This window comes from Castanea sativa, chromosome 5 (genome assembly GCF_040712315.1).
Source record: "Castanea sativa cultivar Marrone di Chiusa Pesio chromosome 5, ASM4071231v1".
Classification (NCBI taxonomy): Eukaryota; Viridiplantae; Streptophyta; class Magnoliopsida; order Fagales; family Fagaceae; genus Castanea; species Castanea sativa.
Window position 1 is genome coordinate 74,934,407 of NC_134017.1, and position 18,294 is coordinate 74,952,700.

At 28.5% G+C, this 18,294-nt stretch overlaps 1 protein-coding gene across 1 annotated transcript; it reads left to right on the forward strand.

Moving 5' to 3' along the window:
- The first annotated feature begins 14,803 nt into the window (after window positions 1–14,803).
- On the forward strand, window positions 14,804–16,152 carry LOC142634294 (uncharacterized). Its single transcript, XM_075808587.1, has 2 exons — window positions 14,804–15,205; window positions 15,848–16,152. Exons 1-2 carry the CDS (start codon window positions 14,936–14,938, stop codon window positions 16,013–16,015), a joined length of 438 nt encoding a protein of 145 aa, XP_075664702.1. The 5' UTR covers window positions 14,804–14,935; the 3' UTR covers window positions 16,016–16,152.
- The last annotated feature ends 2,142 nt before the right edge of the window (window positions 16,153–18,294 follow it).

Consider the following 18,294-nt stretch of genomic DNA (forward strand, 5'->3'; position numbering starts at 1 on the left):
TTTGTTGGGCATTGCATCAATTGTTGCATAATACAGTGTTTCAATTGTTTCTCACGTAAAAAAAAATTGTTTCTAATATGATTCTAAGAAAAAATGATACCCCTCCATTCTAGTTTGTTTGTTCTCTATTCTATTTTGGAATGTCCCAAAATATTGTCCAGTTTCAAAAAATAAAAGTCATTAATATACTAAAGTTCCTATTATACCCCTACTTTATTTTCAAAATTATTTGAAAAAAAAACTACCAAATATTTTTAAAAATCAATATAATTGAGACACCTTTTTAGTTATCTTCTTAACAATAACTCTTTAAAAAAATTGATAAATTTATTTAAGAATAGTTTTGGAAACACAAGACAATAAATGATATTCCCTTAAAAAATTTGACTTTTCAAACAGGACAAACAAATTGGGAGGGAGTGAGTATTAAAATTTCATTATGCTATAACAAAATAAATAAATTTATTTTATTACACACACACTTATATATATATATATATATATATATATATATATATATATATATATATATATATATATATATATGAAAGGAGTTAGGAAGTTTAAAGGATTAGCAACTAGACATGAGTAAGAATGTCATATTCTAAATTTATTATTATTATTCCAACTAATAATTATTAAAGTTTATAAAAAATAATCATATACATTCATTTAATATATATAATTAATACACAACTATAGATAATTAATATATGCATTTAGATATTTTATAGAAGATGGTTTTGGATAATATTGTACATATATTATAAAGAAAAAGTAAACTAAATTAGAGTAAATAAACATATATATTTTGAGATATTAAAAATTAATTTAGTAGTTTCACTGGATATTTATAACCTTCTTAAGGTAAGATTATTTATATTTTTTTATAGTCATGAAACCAAAGATAAATGCAAAAAAGTAGTAGGACCATGAAAATCAACTTATTTGTGTTGTGTTCACATATTTTATACCGTAAAATGAAGGTATACCCAACTCTCTCACCGTCTTCTACTCATCAATAGTGTAACATTAAGACATGATGTAGGCAAGTGTATATGCATGTATCTTATAGATAATTTAAAATTAAATTATGGTAGAATATGACTTTACATTGTGCACCAAATATTTTCTCTCATTATATACCCAAAATAAAAATCATCCAACCAAATTACCCAAACCTAAATTATTTTTAAGCCCCTAATTTTAAAAAGAAAAAAGAAAAGAAAAAACCGTAGGGGTTTCAGCATCTTGATGGTAATGGGCAGCTGGTATAACAAAGGTAATGACCTCTTAGATTCCTCTTTCTCTCCCTTTCAAATATTTTGTCAGTCTCAGATCTTTTATTTTAGTAATATATAGTGAAACAATGCGTTTTATTTAACAATCCATAACGTTTTTGTGTCTTTCTATCTTTTTTGTGTCTTATCTAGTTAGTTATTACTATTAGTTCTTAATTATTATTATTTTTTAAAATACTAAAATAGTGGGTATACTAAAAGACATGAAGAATAGAAAAATATGTGGTGTAAGTTTAATCAATTAATTGATTCTCAAAAAATAGTTTAATCAATTAATGAGACATTAATGAGATAACAGTAAAATAAGTTGATGTGGACTTTCGGATAACAGTGAAAAAAAACTTAATGAAAGAAGTAAAAGAAAAAAAAAAACTAGATGCAAAATTAGAGCTCCACTTAGCAGGACTTCGTGCACTCTCGCATGAGGTCTCTACTTTTATATATACTAACCTCATCACATGCGTTTCGCATGTGCGATGGGGTTTTTCTTTTTTAGTGGTCCTATTTTGTAGTAAAAACAAATATGTGTTTTTATTATATATACATATAATTTTTATTTTGAGAATCTAATTTATAAGTAGATAAAGAAATTTGAAAATCAACAAAAGAGTGGCTCTATTTTTTAGGCAATACTTAGTGGGAGTTAATGTTGTATTTTTACCTAACTGTTTTTTAGTTTTGTTTCTACTTAAACATAGGAATATACAAGCATTTTTGAAAAAAAAAAAAAAGGAATCTAAATGGGAAAGCCCCATAAATAGTAGTATAGATATTGATTTTTTGCTTTGATCACAGTCTTCTCTATCTCTTAACGTAGGAAGGTTGGTTTTTTTTTTTTTTTTGGTTTGAATTAGCATTAAAGATGGGATGTGACGATTAGGATGGCTAGCCTTAAGGTAAAATTGTAACTGCAAGATTGCTAAGTGCTAACTAGTTGATGATAATGGGGAGTTTAATCTTTAAATTTGTATTTTTTTTTGAGGAACTTTAAATTTGTACTTGGGTTTGTACATGGGTGAAATTGTGGATGAGGATAACTATAAGTAGTTTTTTTTTTTTTTAAGTTTAATAGTTTTTATTTATTTTTGTTGCGTTAAAAGGCTTACATGAAAAAACTGAATAAATTAAAAGCATTTTTTTAGGAGTAAAATATGGGAAGTGAAATTTAAATATAATTGGTTTTGAAAAAAAAAATTTAGTAATTGAAAAAGTGGAAAATGTTATATTAAAACTAAAAGCACTTTTTTAGGAGTAAAACATGGAAAGTGGAATTCAATTTTTTTTTTTTTTTTTTTACGTATTTATCTTCTATACTATTATTTAAGGGGCTTCCTTATTTAGATTCCACATTTTTTTAGTTAAAAAATACCTCTATTTCCCTATATTTAAGTAAAGACAAAACTAAAAGACAATATGATAAAAATGCAACTCTAACTCCCATTTAAACATTACCTAAAAATAAGATCACTAACCTGTTAATTTTCAAATTACTTTATCTACTTATAAATTAGATTTTCAAAATAAAAATTATGTATATAAAATAAAAAACTATTCATATTCATATTTTTTTTCTACAAAAAAACTAAAGGCTAGTGTTCTCTAATTTGTTTTGTAAGGAAGACAAAAGCAATATATTCATATGATTATCGGTACATATTAAGAGGATTCAGAAATCTGTATATATCTGTATATATATGTATATATTAGGAGGATTTATTTGTATATCTGTATATATTAAGAGGATTCAAAAAATTAGTTATTACTTTTTTTTTCCTGTCAAAAATACCCCTAAATTAATTAACCAACAATTTAAAAATGTGGTTAAAATAGTAAATTGGCAAAAGAAAATTAGTTATTGCTTTTTTTTTGTCAAAAATACCCCTACCTAAAACTTAAAAATGGGGTTAAAATGGTAAATTGACAAATATATATTAAGAGGATTCAGAAAGTTAGTTATTACTTTTTTCCCTGTAAAAAATACCCCTAAATTAATTAACTAACAATTTAAAAATGTGGTTAAAATAGTAAATTGGCAAAAGAAAGTTAGTTATTGCTTTTTTTGTCAAAAATACCCCTACCAAAAACTTAAAAATGGGGTTAAAATGATAAATTGACAAAAATAATAAATTCCTACATCTACGTTGAAATGTCTTCCTGCTTATAATAAACTCTTTTTTTTACGTTGATTTAAATTCTTACATCTATTCACTAACTCCCTACAAAATAGGAGCACTCTTTTGTTAGTTTTAAAACTCCTCAAATCTACAAAACTCATCCCACGTATTCATCATACCCTTAGTTTTTTTTTTTTTTTTTTTTTTGTGATTGAAAAAAGTAGAAATTCCAAATTATAATAAATGTAAATTATTAATTTTTATCCAAAAAATAAAAGAGTCTCTGAGCACGCACGTGAGTGCGTGCTCAGAGCCTAGTTATTATTATTATTATTATTAATTTTTTATGTGAGAAATACAGTTCAACCTGTAACTCGATTAACTCAATCTACTCACAAACAGTTTAAGATAACTTATGTACCCTATTTGACTTAATCCATTTGCCAAATCTACTTATTTATAAAGGAAAAAATATGACATGGATTAAACAGAATTTTGCATCTATCCAAAATCCCAAATGAATCAATATGTATCATGTATGGTATCCATAGTTCACATTAGTTTGTGCAAATTTTTATTTGTTTATTTTAGTATAAGTACCCACTTTTTATATATTATATAACTACTTTTTTTCAAAAATTCAACATTAAATTATCCATTTTACACTATATTTTATTAAAATATTATTTATTTTATCAATTTTTTTTATTACTCTTCCAAATGATCTTATACTGAATTCAAAACTAATAATAAAAACTAATGTAGTGAATTATTTTAATAATGATGACCTATTCCATGTTTCTAATGTGGTGAATTATTTTACTATTTTACCTGATGTAAATATTTCAACTTTCTACATTTATCCATCAATTTCTTCATAATAAATTTTGTAAATATTTTCATATGCAATTTGTAAATATTTTTATAGTTACAATTTCATTATGCATTTTCAATATATGCACTATTTATAAGATTTATTCAGAGGATATTATTTTTCCTCCCCCTAAAGGTTAATACTAAATTATAGCATCATCTTCAAATCAATAACACATTGATTACTGCATAAACAAAATTGGCAAAAATGGATAATAATTATGGAATACTAGTCTTTGAGCAAGTGCTCACGCGCGTGCTCAGAGGTTCTTCTATTTTTTGGGTAAAGGTTAAATTAGATTATTTATTATAATTTGGGATTACTACATTTTTCAATCACAAAAAAACCTAAGGGTGTAATGAGTATGTGTGTGGTGAAATAATTTTTCATCACACCCTTAGATTTTTTTGTGATTGGAAAATGTAATAATCTCAAATTATAATAAATGTTTTAAATTAACCTTTACCCAAAATATAGAAGAACTTCTGAGCACGTGCGTAAGTCTAGTGTTAGTTAAAAAACTTGTAAGAGAATAGATTAAAGGTATTTTGGGCATCAAAATTAAGGAATCCAAATAGGAAAAGCTCTTTAAATAGTACTATAGATAATAATAATACTCCTTTCGTCCCAATTTGTTTATCCTGTTTGAAAAGTCAAACTTTTTAAGGGAACATCATTTATTGTCTTGTCTGCCTTATAAAAATGTACAAGTTTACAAACTACCCTTAAATAAATTTATTAGTTTTTTTTTTAAAGAGTTATTCTTAATGAGACAACTGAAAAGGTGCCCCAATTACATTGATTTTTAAAAAATATTTGTTAGTTTTCTTTTCAAATAGTTTTGAAAATAAAGTAGGGGTATAATAGGAATATTAGTAAACTAATAACTTTTATTTTTAGAAATAAGACAATATTTTGGCACATCCCAAAATGGAATAGAGAATAAACAAACTGGGACGGAGAGAGTAATAAACTACCAGGTGATGTCACACTTGTATGAATGACAACATTTTATTGGTTAGAAATACTATTTTAGCAGTCCTTCAGTGGACCTATTAATTTCTCATTAACCAGGCTCATCAATTTATTACTTTTAAAACTATGGTTTAATTTGCTAAACCCATAAGGTATAGGGCTTTAAATATTGTTTTCTTATTTAAGTATTTTTAATGTTAGAATACATTACACAATTATTATATTGTGTTTATTTTTTAAGAAATTTTATCTATACTACTATTTAAGGGGCTTCCCCTATTTGGATTCCTATTTTTCTAGTTCAAAAATGCCCCTACAGTTCTATGTTTAAATAGAGACAAAACTAAAGGACAATCCGGTAAAAACTCATTTTTTTAGTTCAAATATGCCCTTACAGTCTTATGTTTAAGTAGAGACAAAACTAAAGGACAATCCGGTAAAAATGCAACTCCAACTCCCACTAAAATATTGCCTAAAAAATAGGACCACTCTCTTATTAATTTTTAAATTGATTTATTCACTTATAAATTAGATTTTTAAAATAAAAATCATATATATATATATATATATCTATAAAATAATTAAATACAGTTTTTTTCTACAAAATAAGACCACTAAAAAAGAAAAGTCTCATCACACACACTTCGCGCGTGCGATGAGACTAGTTTTTAATAATAAAATTTTAATTTGTAAAGACAAGCAGTTTCCAAACATGCCTTAAGGATACGCCAGCCGCTATGTTTCCTAACGCTACTCGATTGGGTGCTGTCCTGTCCACCTAATACTATAGGATATGAATATGATGTATTCTAAAAATGGTCCCACATTGATAGCATCGCTTGTATATGAATAAGGCTTTTTGTAATTTTACATAAGTAGTAATGCTATAGTTACAAACTATTTTACAACATTTTTATAAACTATTGACATGACAAATTCTTATTTGTTCTAATATGGGTCCACCATTAATATCACATTTTTACTTACCAATAACTATTGAGAAAATGCTAAAGCCATATTAGCAGCTTGTAAAAATATTGTAAAATAGTTTGTATCTGTAGTATTACTCATTTTTCATAGTCAAAATTTGATGTATAATGCCAAAGGCTTTGCAGCTGAATTGACACCCCCCATGTACAAAATGCTTGAAGGTGTATGGGGGAAAGGGTTCGAGTTGCGGGATTAGCAGCATGTTGTAATTATTTCTCAAAAAAAAAATTAATGTATAATTCTCATGAAGTAATTTTTAATGATTAGGGGGGGTGTTTGGGAGAGTAGTTTTAGTTATGTTGTTTGGGTGTTTTTGATATACGTGTGGGTGAAAAAGTGTGTGAAAAAGTGTGTAATGTTGTTTAAAATGTGAAAAATGTTACTAGAACTAATCTACCAAACACGCTATAGATAACCTCTAAGTTGATTTCTATTAAACTCATAAAATGATTTAATAATTTTAAATTATAGATTAATCATTTGTGTCACTAAAACCGTAAAGGTTAACTTGAAAATAATATCAAATTATATAGTTTAGTATATAAGATTTCAAAATTTATTCTGTATGCACCCATATTTATGAAAAAAAATAAATTGTTACTTAAAGACTATGACACCTTAATCCTTTTGAAAGGTAACATTTTATTTTTTGTTGTAATTTTGTCTCTTCAATTAAAACTTGTACTTATATAATTCATTTTTATATTATTGTTTTTCTTTTATAACCTTTGAACTAAAAAAAAAAAAAAAGGAAAATTTTCTTTCTATTTTTCAATGAAGCTTATAACATATAAAAGAAATATATAAATAGAATATACATAAATAAACATAGAAAAAGAAAATAAAGTATGAAACAAGGACAATTTAAAATATATATATATATTTCTCTGGCAAGGTAGAGGTATTCCTAGGATCATCAAATTTTATGAGAATTTAAATATTAATAAAAATTATAATTCGCGAAAAATTTGTTGTAGGAATAAGTAAATTTTCATGATTTTTACAGAATTAATAGTTCAAATTTCAACTTTTTACAAAATGTACACCTCCTTCCAAGAAAGGATTGGAGAATATGATAATGTAATAATTTTTTTATAATTTAATAATTAGAATAAAGAAAATTAATGGATTCAAACTCTGGAAGGAGGTGTACATTATGAAAAAGCCAAAAGCCTTTACACGTAAGATAATTGACAAAAGCCTTTACATAATGAAAAAGCCAAAAGCCTTTACACGGTTTCCTTTGGACTTATTCTTCACATTCCGATTTTCAATAAACAATCTAATCTTCTCAATGGTGATTGAGATAAACACGTGTAAGATAATTGCCCCTATAAATGAAAAAGACGTTAAGAACAAAAACAAAATGGTATTACTTGCTACTTTTATTAATAGGCCTTTTTTTCAACACCCTCAAAATATCATGGCTTAGAAACATCAAATTATATTATCCGAATAGAAAAAAAAAAAAAAAAAAAAAAGAAGAAACTTCCAGAATCCTACGTAGACATCACTCGTCCTTATCCGAATATTTTAACAAGTAACCTACACGTGTCATCAACCCACAGGATCATACGCCAATGCGGCAATGCCCCTTGTTTCTTTGCAGACTTTTGCTCAAAACATAGCCATCACTGCCGGTTGTTTCCACGAAATCTAGAGGCTTTATTACAAAACCTTTGGCTTTGGTAATGGTTTACTTTATAAATATTTTGGGTCCCTAAAAAATTTGAAAAAACCCATCATTTTTGTTGCAAAATCTTCATAGTTCATGTTGTGTTTTATTTTTGGAAAAGCTAGGCTTTGAATGTTTGTGAATTTTTCGGCATGAGTAGGGCGTTGGGTCAGTCAGGAATGAGGGTGATACAGGGGATGAAAGACCAGGTTTCTAAGTGTGATTCCTCTGTTAATTCTCTAAGAGATTCGGCTTATTCTTCTTCATCAGCCAAGCAGGCAAGGCTTCTCTCTACTGCTTGTGATTCAGCTGCTTACAAAGCTGCAAATAGCGAGAAAATTAAGCAAGCTGAGGAGTCTCTTAGGACTGTCATGTACTTGAGCTGTTGGGGTCCTAATTGAACATCAGAAAAGTTGTATTATGAGATGAGAGATTAAGATTTGCATGGCAGTCAGATTGATGAAGAATTAATTAGTTTTCTGTTTTTCCTTTTTTTTTTGTTGCTTAGAGTTTTATATTTATAGACAGCTTCTAAAATTTGTAACTATGGTTTTGTATATATTGTCAATCAGATGCATGAACAATACAGGCTTTGTTGATTCAGAGCTCTTCTTCTTCGTTTTGTTTAATATTGTATTTGGTCCAAGTAAAAGATCTTTTTTTTTTCCCTTATGTAGAAATATGCTCCCTTTACGTTGTCATTACAATAAGGTTTATCTTGCTGAACAAGATAAGATGACAAGGCTTCCAACATGAACATTAGCATCTCATGTATGATGTTTGAATAAGGAATCTAGGTATAATCTTCACCTACAGAAAAAATTAATTAGAATATTAGTCTATTAATAAAAAATTATAATCAAGTGCGAATGCTACAGATTAAAACACTCTTAAAAGAAAATTAAGAGAGTTTAGTATAATTTATGTTGGAGACATTCACTCTAATTTAAGAACATAATTTCATAAATATCATTATAAAGAGGGATATATAGAAAACCTCAAACATCCCGTACACTTACAACTCATTCATGAGCAAATGAGAATTCACCCCCTAGTACCCTATTTCTCTATGATAAGAGAAACCTGTCGATGTTCCACAAAGTCGTATGACATATATTCCAGAATAGATTTAGACCAAAGCTTGCACAAATTCAAGTACTCCACCCTAGGTCTTTATCACTTCAAGCCATGGCAATGTAACGAAGCATTCTAAGGTATATGAAATTGGTGTAAACAAGTGCAGTATATCCCTCACGTGGTCATATAAAATCAAATCCATCATATATCATTAGTTCTTATTTAAGGAGAGGAGATATATATCATTCAATCCAAAAATCATTAAGTAATTAATATTTTAATCACAATATTAACTTTGTGATGATAATAACTTTATTATATATTGAGTTTTTGGCTTGTAAAGACTCCACAAAACAACACATGGGATGGAGGAAAATCCAAAATCCTGAAATTAAGGGATTAATTGGCCAAGCCTTTTATGAGGTTTGAAATGTGGATGGGCAAAACATCTTTTTTTTTTTTGAGAGGTGCTACGTCCACAACATTTTTACAACAAATCATAGGTGGTTAGTTATTATTGGTTCAAATTTGAACTTAACACTAAGATTACTTTTTTGCCCTAACAATAACAACCAGTAACAACCTGTCACTTAAGATTTGTTGTAAAAATGTTGTAAAAATGTTGTGGACATATCATTTCTCTTTTTTTTTAGGATAAAGAGAGATGCTACCTCCACAACATTTCGCAACAAATTGAGATGGTTAGTTGTTATTGGTTTAAATTTGAACTTATCACTGAATTACTTTTCTACATCACCATTAACAATCCGTAACAACTTGCCACATAGGATTTTTTGTAAAAATGTTGTGAAAATGTTTTGGACATAGCATTTTCTTGGGATAAAATATAGTTTTAGAGTTGTTTATGATGCAACTAGCCACTTGCATGCCAAATTGTCATGTGTTAAAAAGATGGAAACTTGTTTTGGGGGGTTGCAATGTCAGAAGACTTGATCATCATACAAGGTCAAAACTCCCCATAGTTAAAAACTTAAAATTAAAATGGGGGGCTACATAATTTGTACAAGATATGGAAAGTGCAAAATTTTCCCCTTTGAATTATATAAATTCATATTTGGAGCAGGTTTATAATAATTTCTCTCAAAATTGACTATTTGTTCCTCAATCTGATCGGTTTTTATTACCTTTTATCATTAGTTGTTGTTACCAATGGATGGAGGAATTGAATAAAGAAAGCAAACATAATTATAACACTCTCTTCATATCCCTCACTCACGTATTATACACACCTCAAATTTGATTATCTTTCCATCGTAAAGTCTAAAACTCTCTCAAGGTGATATAGATTTTCATTTACTTTTATACAATTTACATCTATCTATTTTTGTATTTGCATGAATTTGCATATATGAATGTATTTAAATGTTTATATTTATGTTTATGTATATGTATAAAGAAGTATAGCTTAGTTTATTATAATTTCATGAAACGACACTCCTCTTTGAGATTCGTATAAATATAAAGATAAGTCAATTCCTTTCACCCTATGATTTCCCCTATAGAATAGGCGATTTTCAAAAAAGATTCATACTCAAACTATAGACAAAAGGACACTCTCTCTTGAGGTTAGTAAACAAGTAATAATTATTTTTATTTTAAAAAGAATATCCCTCATAAAGTGATACTCCTTTATGTAGAATTATATGTTTCTTGATAGCAATATTTTCTCGATTTCTTTATACCACAACTGCAATTGCCTTGTTTTTTTTTTATGGCAATCACATTAAGTCAAAGTTCGTTTAATTTTTGAAAAAAGGCTGGTGAGTACAAAACTTGCATCATTATTGATATGCATTCCAACTTTTGTGGCTGTAGACAAGAAGTGTGACTTTGGAAATAATGAGAAGGCAATCTATAACAAATCCTCAACAAGTTAATGGGCTTGATTAACTTAGGAATAGTTAAATCTTGCGTTTAAACAGATGCTCATCTTGATTCTAAATAATTGAGTAACCACCACTAGAAAACTAGATAATTCCACTATAGCGCAACAACTATTCATATAGTCCAAATTAGTAGATTGATCTCAATTGATTATGTTTCTATATATGTATTAATTGAAATACCCTTCCCTCAATAAGGCACAAACCAACCCGTTAACATGAATTGTCACTCCTAACCTTAGGATTAATTGTAATAGAAGAATATTTTTGTAAATGCAAATCTCAAAGATGGAGGGAGAAGGAGTGAGTCTCCCTCCATTCCAAACAAACCATTAATTTCCAATTTTCACTCATATCATACCAATCAAAGTACTATTATTTTATGGAATCAAACCAATTATAAAATACAATTGGATGACACACACGCGCGCGCTAGAAGATGATATGTGATCTTAACACAAAGACGTACCGAAACTTCGCTTAGAAGCCATGGTCACACACATGTTTATGTTTTTGTTTACATAGAAAGTATAAAAAACATAACAAATTGTGGGAATTATAACTGATATTCTGGTACTTAATTTTAGTGGCATTTTTAGTGTTTCCTATTATCAAGATTCATATTTATAAAATAATAAATAAATAAAAGTCTCAAGAGAAAAAAGAAAAAAATAACATGTATTACCCCAAATCTAGCACCTAGCACTATGATTTTGCCATCACAATAAACCTTAAGTTGATAATGTATGATAAAAATTGTCCACTAGAAAGTGAGAAACAATTAAGGACAAGTAGCATGCTCTTGATTTTATGCTACTTAACTTCATTGACATCCTTCATTATGTTATACTATTGACATTCATAAAGAAAAAAAAAATTATTTTAAGAGGAGTACTAGTATAACTCTAATATGTATTACATATAGAAACAGTAACAGGGTTAGGATTTGACTTTAGGGGTAGAAAAACTTATATACGCTGTGAGTGTGCACTGGAACTTGTATAAATGTATATTACTTGATATACAAAGTAATTCATATGAATTTTAGTGATATTTAATAAAATAAGAGCTACATAATAATAGCATATTCTCTATATTTTGTTAAGAAGTAAAGCATATCTATTACAGCCAGTTGTTTCTCACAAAATGTAGAGGCTTTATCACAAAACCTTTGGCTTTGGTAATGGTTCACCTCTATAAATATTTTGGGTCCCCAAAAAAGGTTGAGAAAACCCTACATTTTTGTTGCAAAACCTTCATAGTTCATATCGTAGTTTTATTTTGGAAAAGCTAAGCTTATGTTTGTGAATTTTTGGGCATGAGTAGGTTATTGTATCAGTCAGGAATGAGGGTGATACAGGGGATGAAAGACCAGGTTTCTAAGCGTGATTCCCCTGTTAATTCTCTGAGAGATTCAGCTAATTCTTCTTCATCATCCAAGCAGGCAAGGCTTTTCTCTACTGCTTGTGATTCAGCCGTTTACAAAGCTGCAAATAGAGAGAAAATTAAGCAAGTTGAGGAGTCTCTTAGGACTGTCATGTACTTGAGCTGTTGGGGTCCTAATTGAACATCACCAAATTAAGTTGTATTATGATCGTGAGAGATTAAGATGTGCATGGCAGTCAGATTGGCGAGGGTTATATAAATATATATATATATATATATATATATATATATATATCCCTTTTTGGCTAAGAGTTTTATATATATAGCTTCTAAAATTTGTAAATTTGGTTTTGTATATATTTTCAATCAGATAAATGAACAATGCAGGCTTTGTTGATTCAGAGCTCTTCTTCTTCGTTTTGTTTAATATTGTGTTTGGTCCAAGTAAAGATCTTTTTTCTGTTGAAATATGCTCTCTTTACGTAATCATTACAATAAGGTTTAACATACTGAACAAGTCAAGATGACAAGGTGCTCAACATGTCTACTTGTCCTTTCACCAACAATTTTTTTTAAATTGAATAAGAGATATGTGGGTCAATTTTGTCCATACTAAAAATTGATTGGTATTTTGATTTGATAAAGAGCTATTATCAAAAGCGGATGGAATAGGTTAAAACGCTCTTAAAATTTTTTTTAAGAGAGTTTAATATAATCTTGTAGACATTCACTCTAATTTAAAGAACATAATTTCATAAATATAATGATAAAGAGGGATAGATAAAAAAATAATAATAATAATTAAAAAAAACCTCAAAACAATCCGTACACTCTTACAACTCATTCATGAACAAATGAGAATTTCATCCCCTAGTACACTGTTTCTCTATGATAAGAGAAATCCGTTGATGTTCCACAAAGTGGTATGACACATATTGCAGTTTAGATTTAGACCAAAGCTTGCACAAATTCAAGTACTCCACCCTTGGTCTTTTATCACTTTAAGCCATGGCAATGAAACGAAGCATTCTAAGGTATATGAAATTGGTGTAAACAAGTGCAGTATATCCCTCACGTGGTCATATAAAATCAAATCCATCATATATCATTAGTTCTTATTTAAGGAGAGGAGATATATATCATTCAATCCAAAAATCATTAACTAATTAATATTTTAATCACAATGTTAACTTTGTGATGATAATTACTTTATTATTATATTGAGTTTCTGGCTCGTAAAGACTCCACAAAACAACACATGGGATGGCGGAAAATCCAAAATCCTGAAATTAATTAATTGGGCAGGCCTTTTTTGAGGTTTGAAATGGGGATGGGCAAAACTTTTTTTATTTTATTTTTTTAATGTGGATAAAATATAGTTTTAGAGTTGTTTACGATGCTACTAGCCACATGCATGCCAAATTGTCACGTGTTAAAAAGATGGAAACTTGTTTTGGGGGTTTGCAATTAAGGTCAGGAGACTTGCTCATCATACAAAGTCAAAACTCCTCTTAGTTAAAAACTTAAAATTAAAATGGGGGGCAACATAATATGGACAGGTATTAAATATGGAAGGTGCAAAATTTTCACCTCTGAATCATATAAATTTATATCTATAGGAGGTTTACAATAAGTTCTTACAAAACTGACTATTTATTCCTCAATCTGTTAAAAGTGTTCCAAAAATCTAGTAAATACTAAATAGCTCTACAAACAAATAGATCAGATCAAATTGAAAAAATGGAAAGATTTGTACAAGTTATACCTTCTCTTGTTACCACTTTGTGAAAAATTGTTTGATATGAATATATTAGATACTTGTAATTTGATTGGTTAAAATCATGAAACAGTATCTCTCCAAAAAAAAAAAACCATGTTTTGTTTTTCACCGCCACGCAAATAAACCAATTGTGCTGAAACTTGGAAGAGTGAACAAGTTAAAAAAAACATGGTTGGCTTTTGATCAGAATTGGTTAGCTTTCAGAAACAGATTGACTACCCTACAATCCACATGATACATCCCTCCTAAGCCTAACCATTTATTCCTTTCACCAAAAAAAATAAATAAATAAAAATACTACCATATATAATAACTTTCCTTTTGTTCGTCCTCATTTGATTCCTATATCCGATATAAATCTTCCCATAAGGAAAATTGCCATATAATTTGGGATTAATTGCTATGCATGAGCACGACCAATCTCTATTCTCTACCAAACGAAAAAAAAAATTAGTATACATCCGACCTATACAATTTATGTGAGACTGTCATGTGTCTTATACGCCAGCAATAAGGCCTACATATCAATTTCACATAAGTCTTATACGCCAAATGTAACTCACATGTCAGTTTCACATAAATCTTATACACCAGACATAACTTAACAGCCGGTAAGATTAGTAGGACTGAAATTAGCCCCCAATCTACTTGACAGTGCATTCCCAAGGACCCACTTGGTCCAATCATATAATTGGATGTGTTCCAAATATATGATATTTACACACCCATCTCCACCACATAATGGTAACTTGCAATCAAACAAAGCCGATAAGCCTTTCTCTTCCTCATCTTCTTCTTTCCTCTACATAATCATTAGCTCCAAAAGAAACAAACCAGTTTTTGCTCATAAGTGCAAAGTATGATTCTCTTGAGACCATGTAAGAGCTTCTTTAACTCTCCATTTCTACACAACCCTTCCAAGCTCCAAAAACGAACGATAGCACAAACCAAGTTCGCACCAAGCAATAAGGTAGTGGCTGAGGATAGAAGAAAACTTGGGGTTACAAGATGTAGCGGAGAAGAAGGAGAAAAGAAGTCTGAAAGGCGAACTTTCTTGAGCCTTGAGGAAGCTGGGTTGGTGGAAATTTCTGGCTTGAGCACTCACGAACGCTTCCTTTGCCGTTTAACGGTACAATCTCCCTCTCTACACAATATGAATGCAAATTTTGTACGCAGTTTTTTGTTGAAAGTTGGTAAATGTGTAGTTGTATTTAGATAGAAAGTATGGTCTTAAAAGACTGTATATTAATAAATTAATTAAAAAGTTAAAAGAAAATATTGTTAACAAAGTACATTTGAGTAGTACTTTTAACTTGAGATGAAATTTAGATACACTTTATTAGGTGTTATATTAAGTGTACTTTAGGTTCTCTAATAAAATTATATTATATCTTTACATTGACCAATGTAGAATAAAAGATGTTATATTCCCCCAAGGATAATTAAACTCAACCATAAGGTTCATTAATTAATACAATCACATAATTGAATTTTTATTCTTTACTAGTGTTTTGAAAAAATATTACCAGTTGGCAAACGAGGCTCTTTATCCTATTTGTAAATCTATAAGGAAAAATGTAAGATAGTGTCACGTGGTAAATGGTAATATTTTACCAAACTTTATTTGTTAAATGGTAGAATTTGAATTACAAGCATGAGACACCATAAAAGATATCATTATTATGGAACTATCACTTAAACTTGAAAACCCTCTTTGTACTATTGACTTTATGACTTTTAGATTTAAAATGCTTGTTTAATTTCTATGCAGATATCGTCACTGAACTTACTAAGAGTGATTTCGGAGCAAGAAGGATGTCCAATCGAGGAACTGAATGCTGGGAGAGTATGTGATTGGTTTTTGAAGGATAAGCTAAAAAGAGAGCAAAATCTGGATTCCGCAGTACTTCAATGGGATGATTCTGAGTTGCAATTTTGAGCATTTTATTTTCTGAGTTAAAGATGGTTTTGATCTTTCATGAAATACTTAATTTGATGTGTACATGTATTGGTTCGATTCAAAGCCACTAATCAATATACTTCTCCCCCATTTGAAAAGGGTAGGGAAGGATATCAGTCCGTGTGCAAGATTTCTACTTGGGCATAACCATAGCGTCCTTTACTTAAAAATGGCTTGACTATTTATTATTGATTTTTGAGATGTTTCACATCGGAAAAATGGCATATAATGCATATTTTCGTGATGATGCATATGGTGGAATAAACAAGTATTAACTACTAAATAATGGATTAGTATTAAATATTAAATACTTTAGGGGAAAAATGGCATATAATGCATATTTTGGTGATAATGCTTAGTGTATAAATATGGTGGAATAAACAAGTATTAACTACTAATTTAATGGATTAGTATTAAATATTAAAGAATTTAGGGGAAAAATTTAGAAAATGTTATTTGCATAATAAATTTAAGGAAATATCTTGTGGTAATCTTGCCGTACTTCAATTAGTTTAATTAATTTATATAAAATCTTGAGTTTCAAGTCTTAGGGAATGTTGTTATTAAAAAAAAAGCTTAGAATGTACAAAAATTTAGTAAATTTCAGTCACCTACTCATCTCTTAACTCCCATTCCACTCTTTTCTTAAAAAAAAAAAAAAAAAAAAAAAAATCCCATTCCACTCCGTCCAAACATAAGGGATAGTTACATAATTGTCATCTTTATTATATAATAAAAAAACTGCAATTATTAACGATTTGAGTTCTTATTTGGTTTTGTTTTTTGTTTTTCTATTGTTCATCTAAAAAGAAAATGTACAATTTTAAAACTTTATATATATTTTTAGTGCAATGGTACTTTTATTTGACTTATTTTAAAGTACAATAAGTCAATAAAAATAAGTTGTACCAAACAAAACTACTTAATTTTGTATATAAATTATTACATAGCATTGGGTTTCAATGACAATAAATCAAGGCAGTCAATTACGTAAAATTTGCTTAGTTTGCTTACCGATACGATATATTTCGAGATACGATAATAGGTGTACGTTTCAAGTTTACCGCTATTATATATATATATATATATATATATATATATATATATATATATATATATATATATATATATATATATATATATATAGACACACACACACCAAATTCTCTAGAACCATGTTTATAAGCATATAATATTTCACTTATATTATAGTAAATATAAAAGTTTATCATAAAATATTACCTCAATTCAGAACAAATTATTCATAGTTTTAGACTTTAGTATCAATTAAAAGGAAAAAAAAAAAACACAATATAAAAAATAGAAAGCTTAATTGTTCATTGCATACTAAGAAAATAAATAATACTAATAAGTTAATGTAAATAAGTTACCATTATACCCTTACAAAAATTCAAAAATTAAAAAACTATAAAAAAAAAAGTTTTTTTCTGTACCGGCCGATATTGCCCAAAATTGGCCGGTACGCAACCGGTACAGTCGGTATTTTTTTTCGGTACAAAATAGAAGTGTACCAGTACCAGTGCATTGGCCAATACGGTATGTACTGGTACGGTATCGACCACCCTGCAATAAATACATCGCCCAACTTATTCAAGTCAAGTTTTGGGTATTGATACAAACTATTATAATGAACTAATCAAGCAAAGATAGTGGTTGATAAATATAAAGTTTTTATGAACTTCTAGAAGGAGGGTTTCACTTGGGTCAAAGAAATGATGACTTTGCTTCCAAGTTTCTTGCTCCAATTAGTCTCTTCAAGTGAGAATAAGTGTCTTCTAAAAAAAAAAAGGTGAGTGTAAGTGTGTCAAAACTCTTGTAATTTAATGGTATTGATTGATCTCATTTATAATGAGAATTATGATTCAAATCTATCTCCCCATTAATTGTAACAATTAGTAATTTTAAATATATATAATAATAAAAAACATAAATGTAAAAGGCTCATATATTTGCAAAAGAAATGACTATTGCAACAAAAAATATTGGCTTGATTGCTATCAAGCAAAAATTATATTGCCTTATGAGTATGTGAGCCTTCATAATTTATATATTTGTGAGTGATCTGCTTCATAAAACAGGCTTAAGATATACTTTCTTGATTTATACAACAAGGAAGTCCTCACAAGTATGTGTTCGTCTGTTTGGCATTAACTTATAAGTTCAGCTTTTAGTTTTTAGATTTTATATATAGCTTTAAAACCCTATTTTTTCTCAATTTTTTCACTTTTTCAAGATAT

Coding starts and splice junctions, on each gene's coding strand:
- LOC142634294 (XM_075808587.1), top strand. CDS start 14,936: ATGATTCTCTTGAGACCATGTAAGAGCTTCTTTAACTCTCCATTTCTA. Junction 15,206..15,847: donor GCTTCCTTTGCCGTTTAACG/GTACAATCTCCC, acceptor ATTTCTATGCAG/ATATCGTCACTGAACTTACT.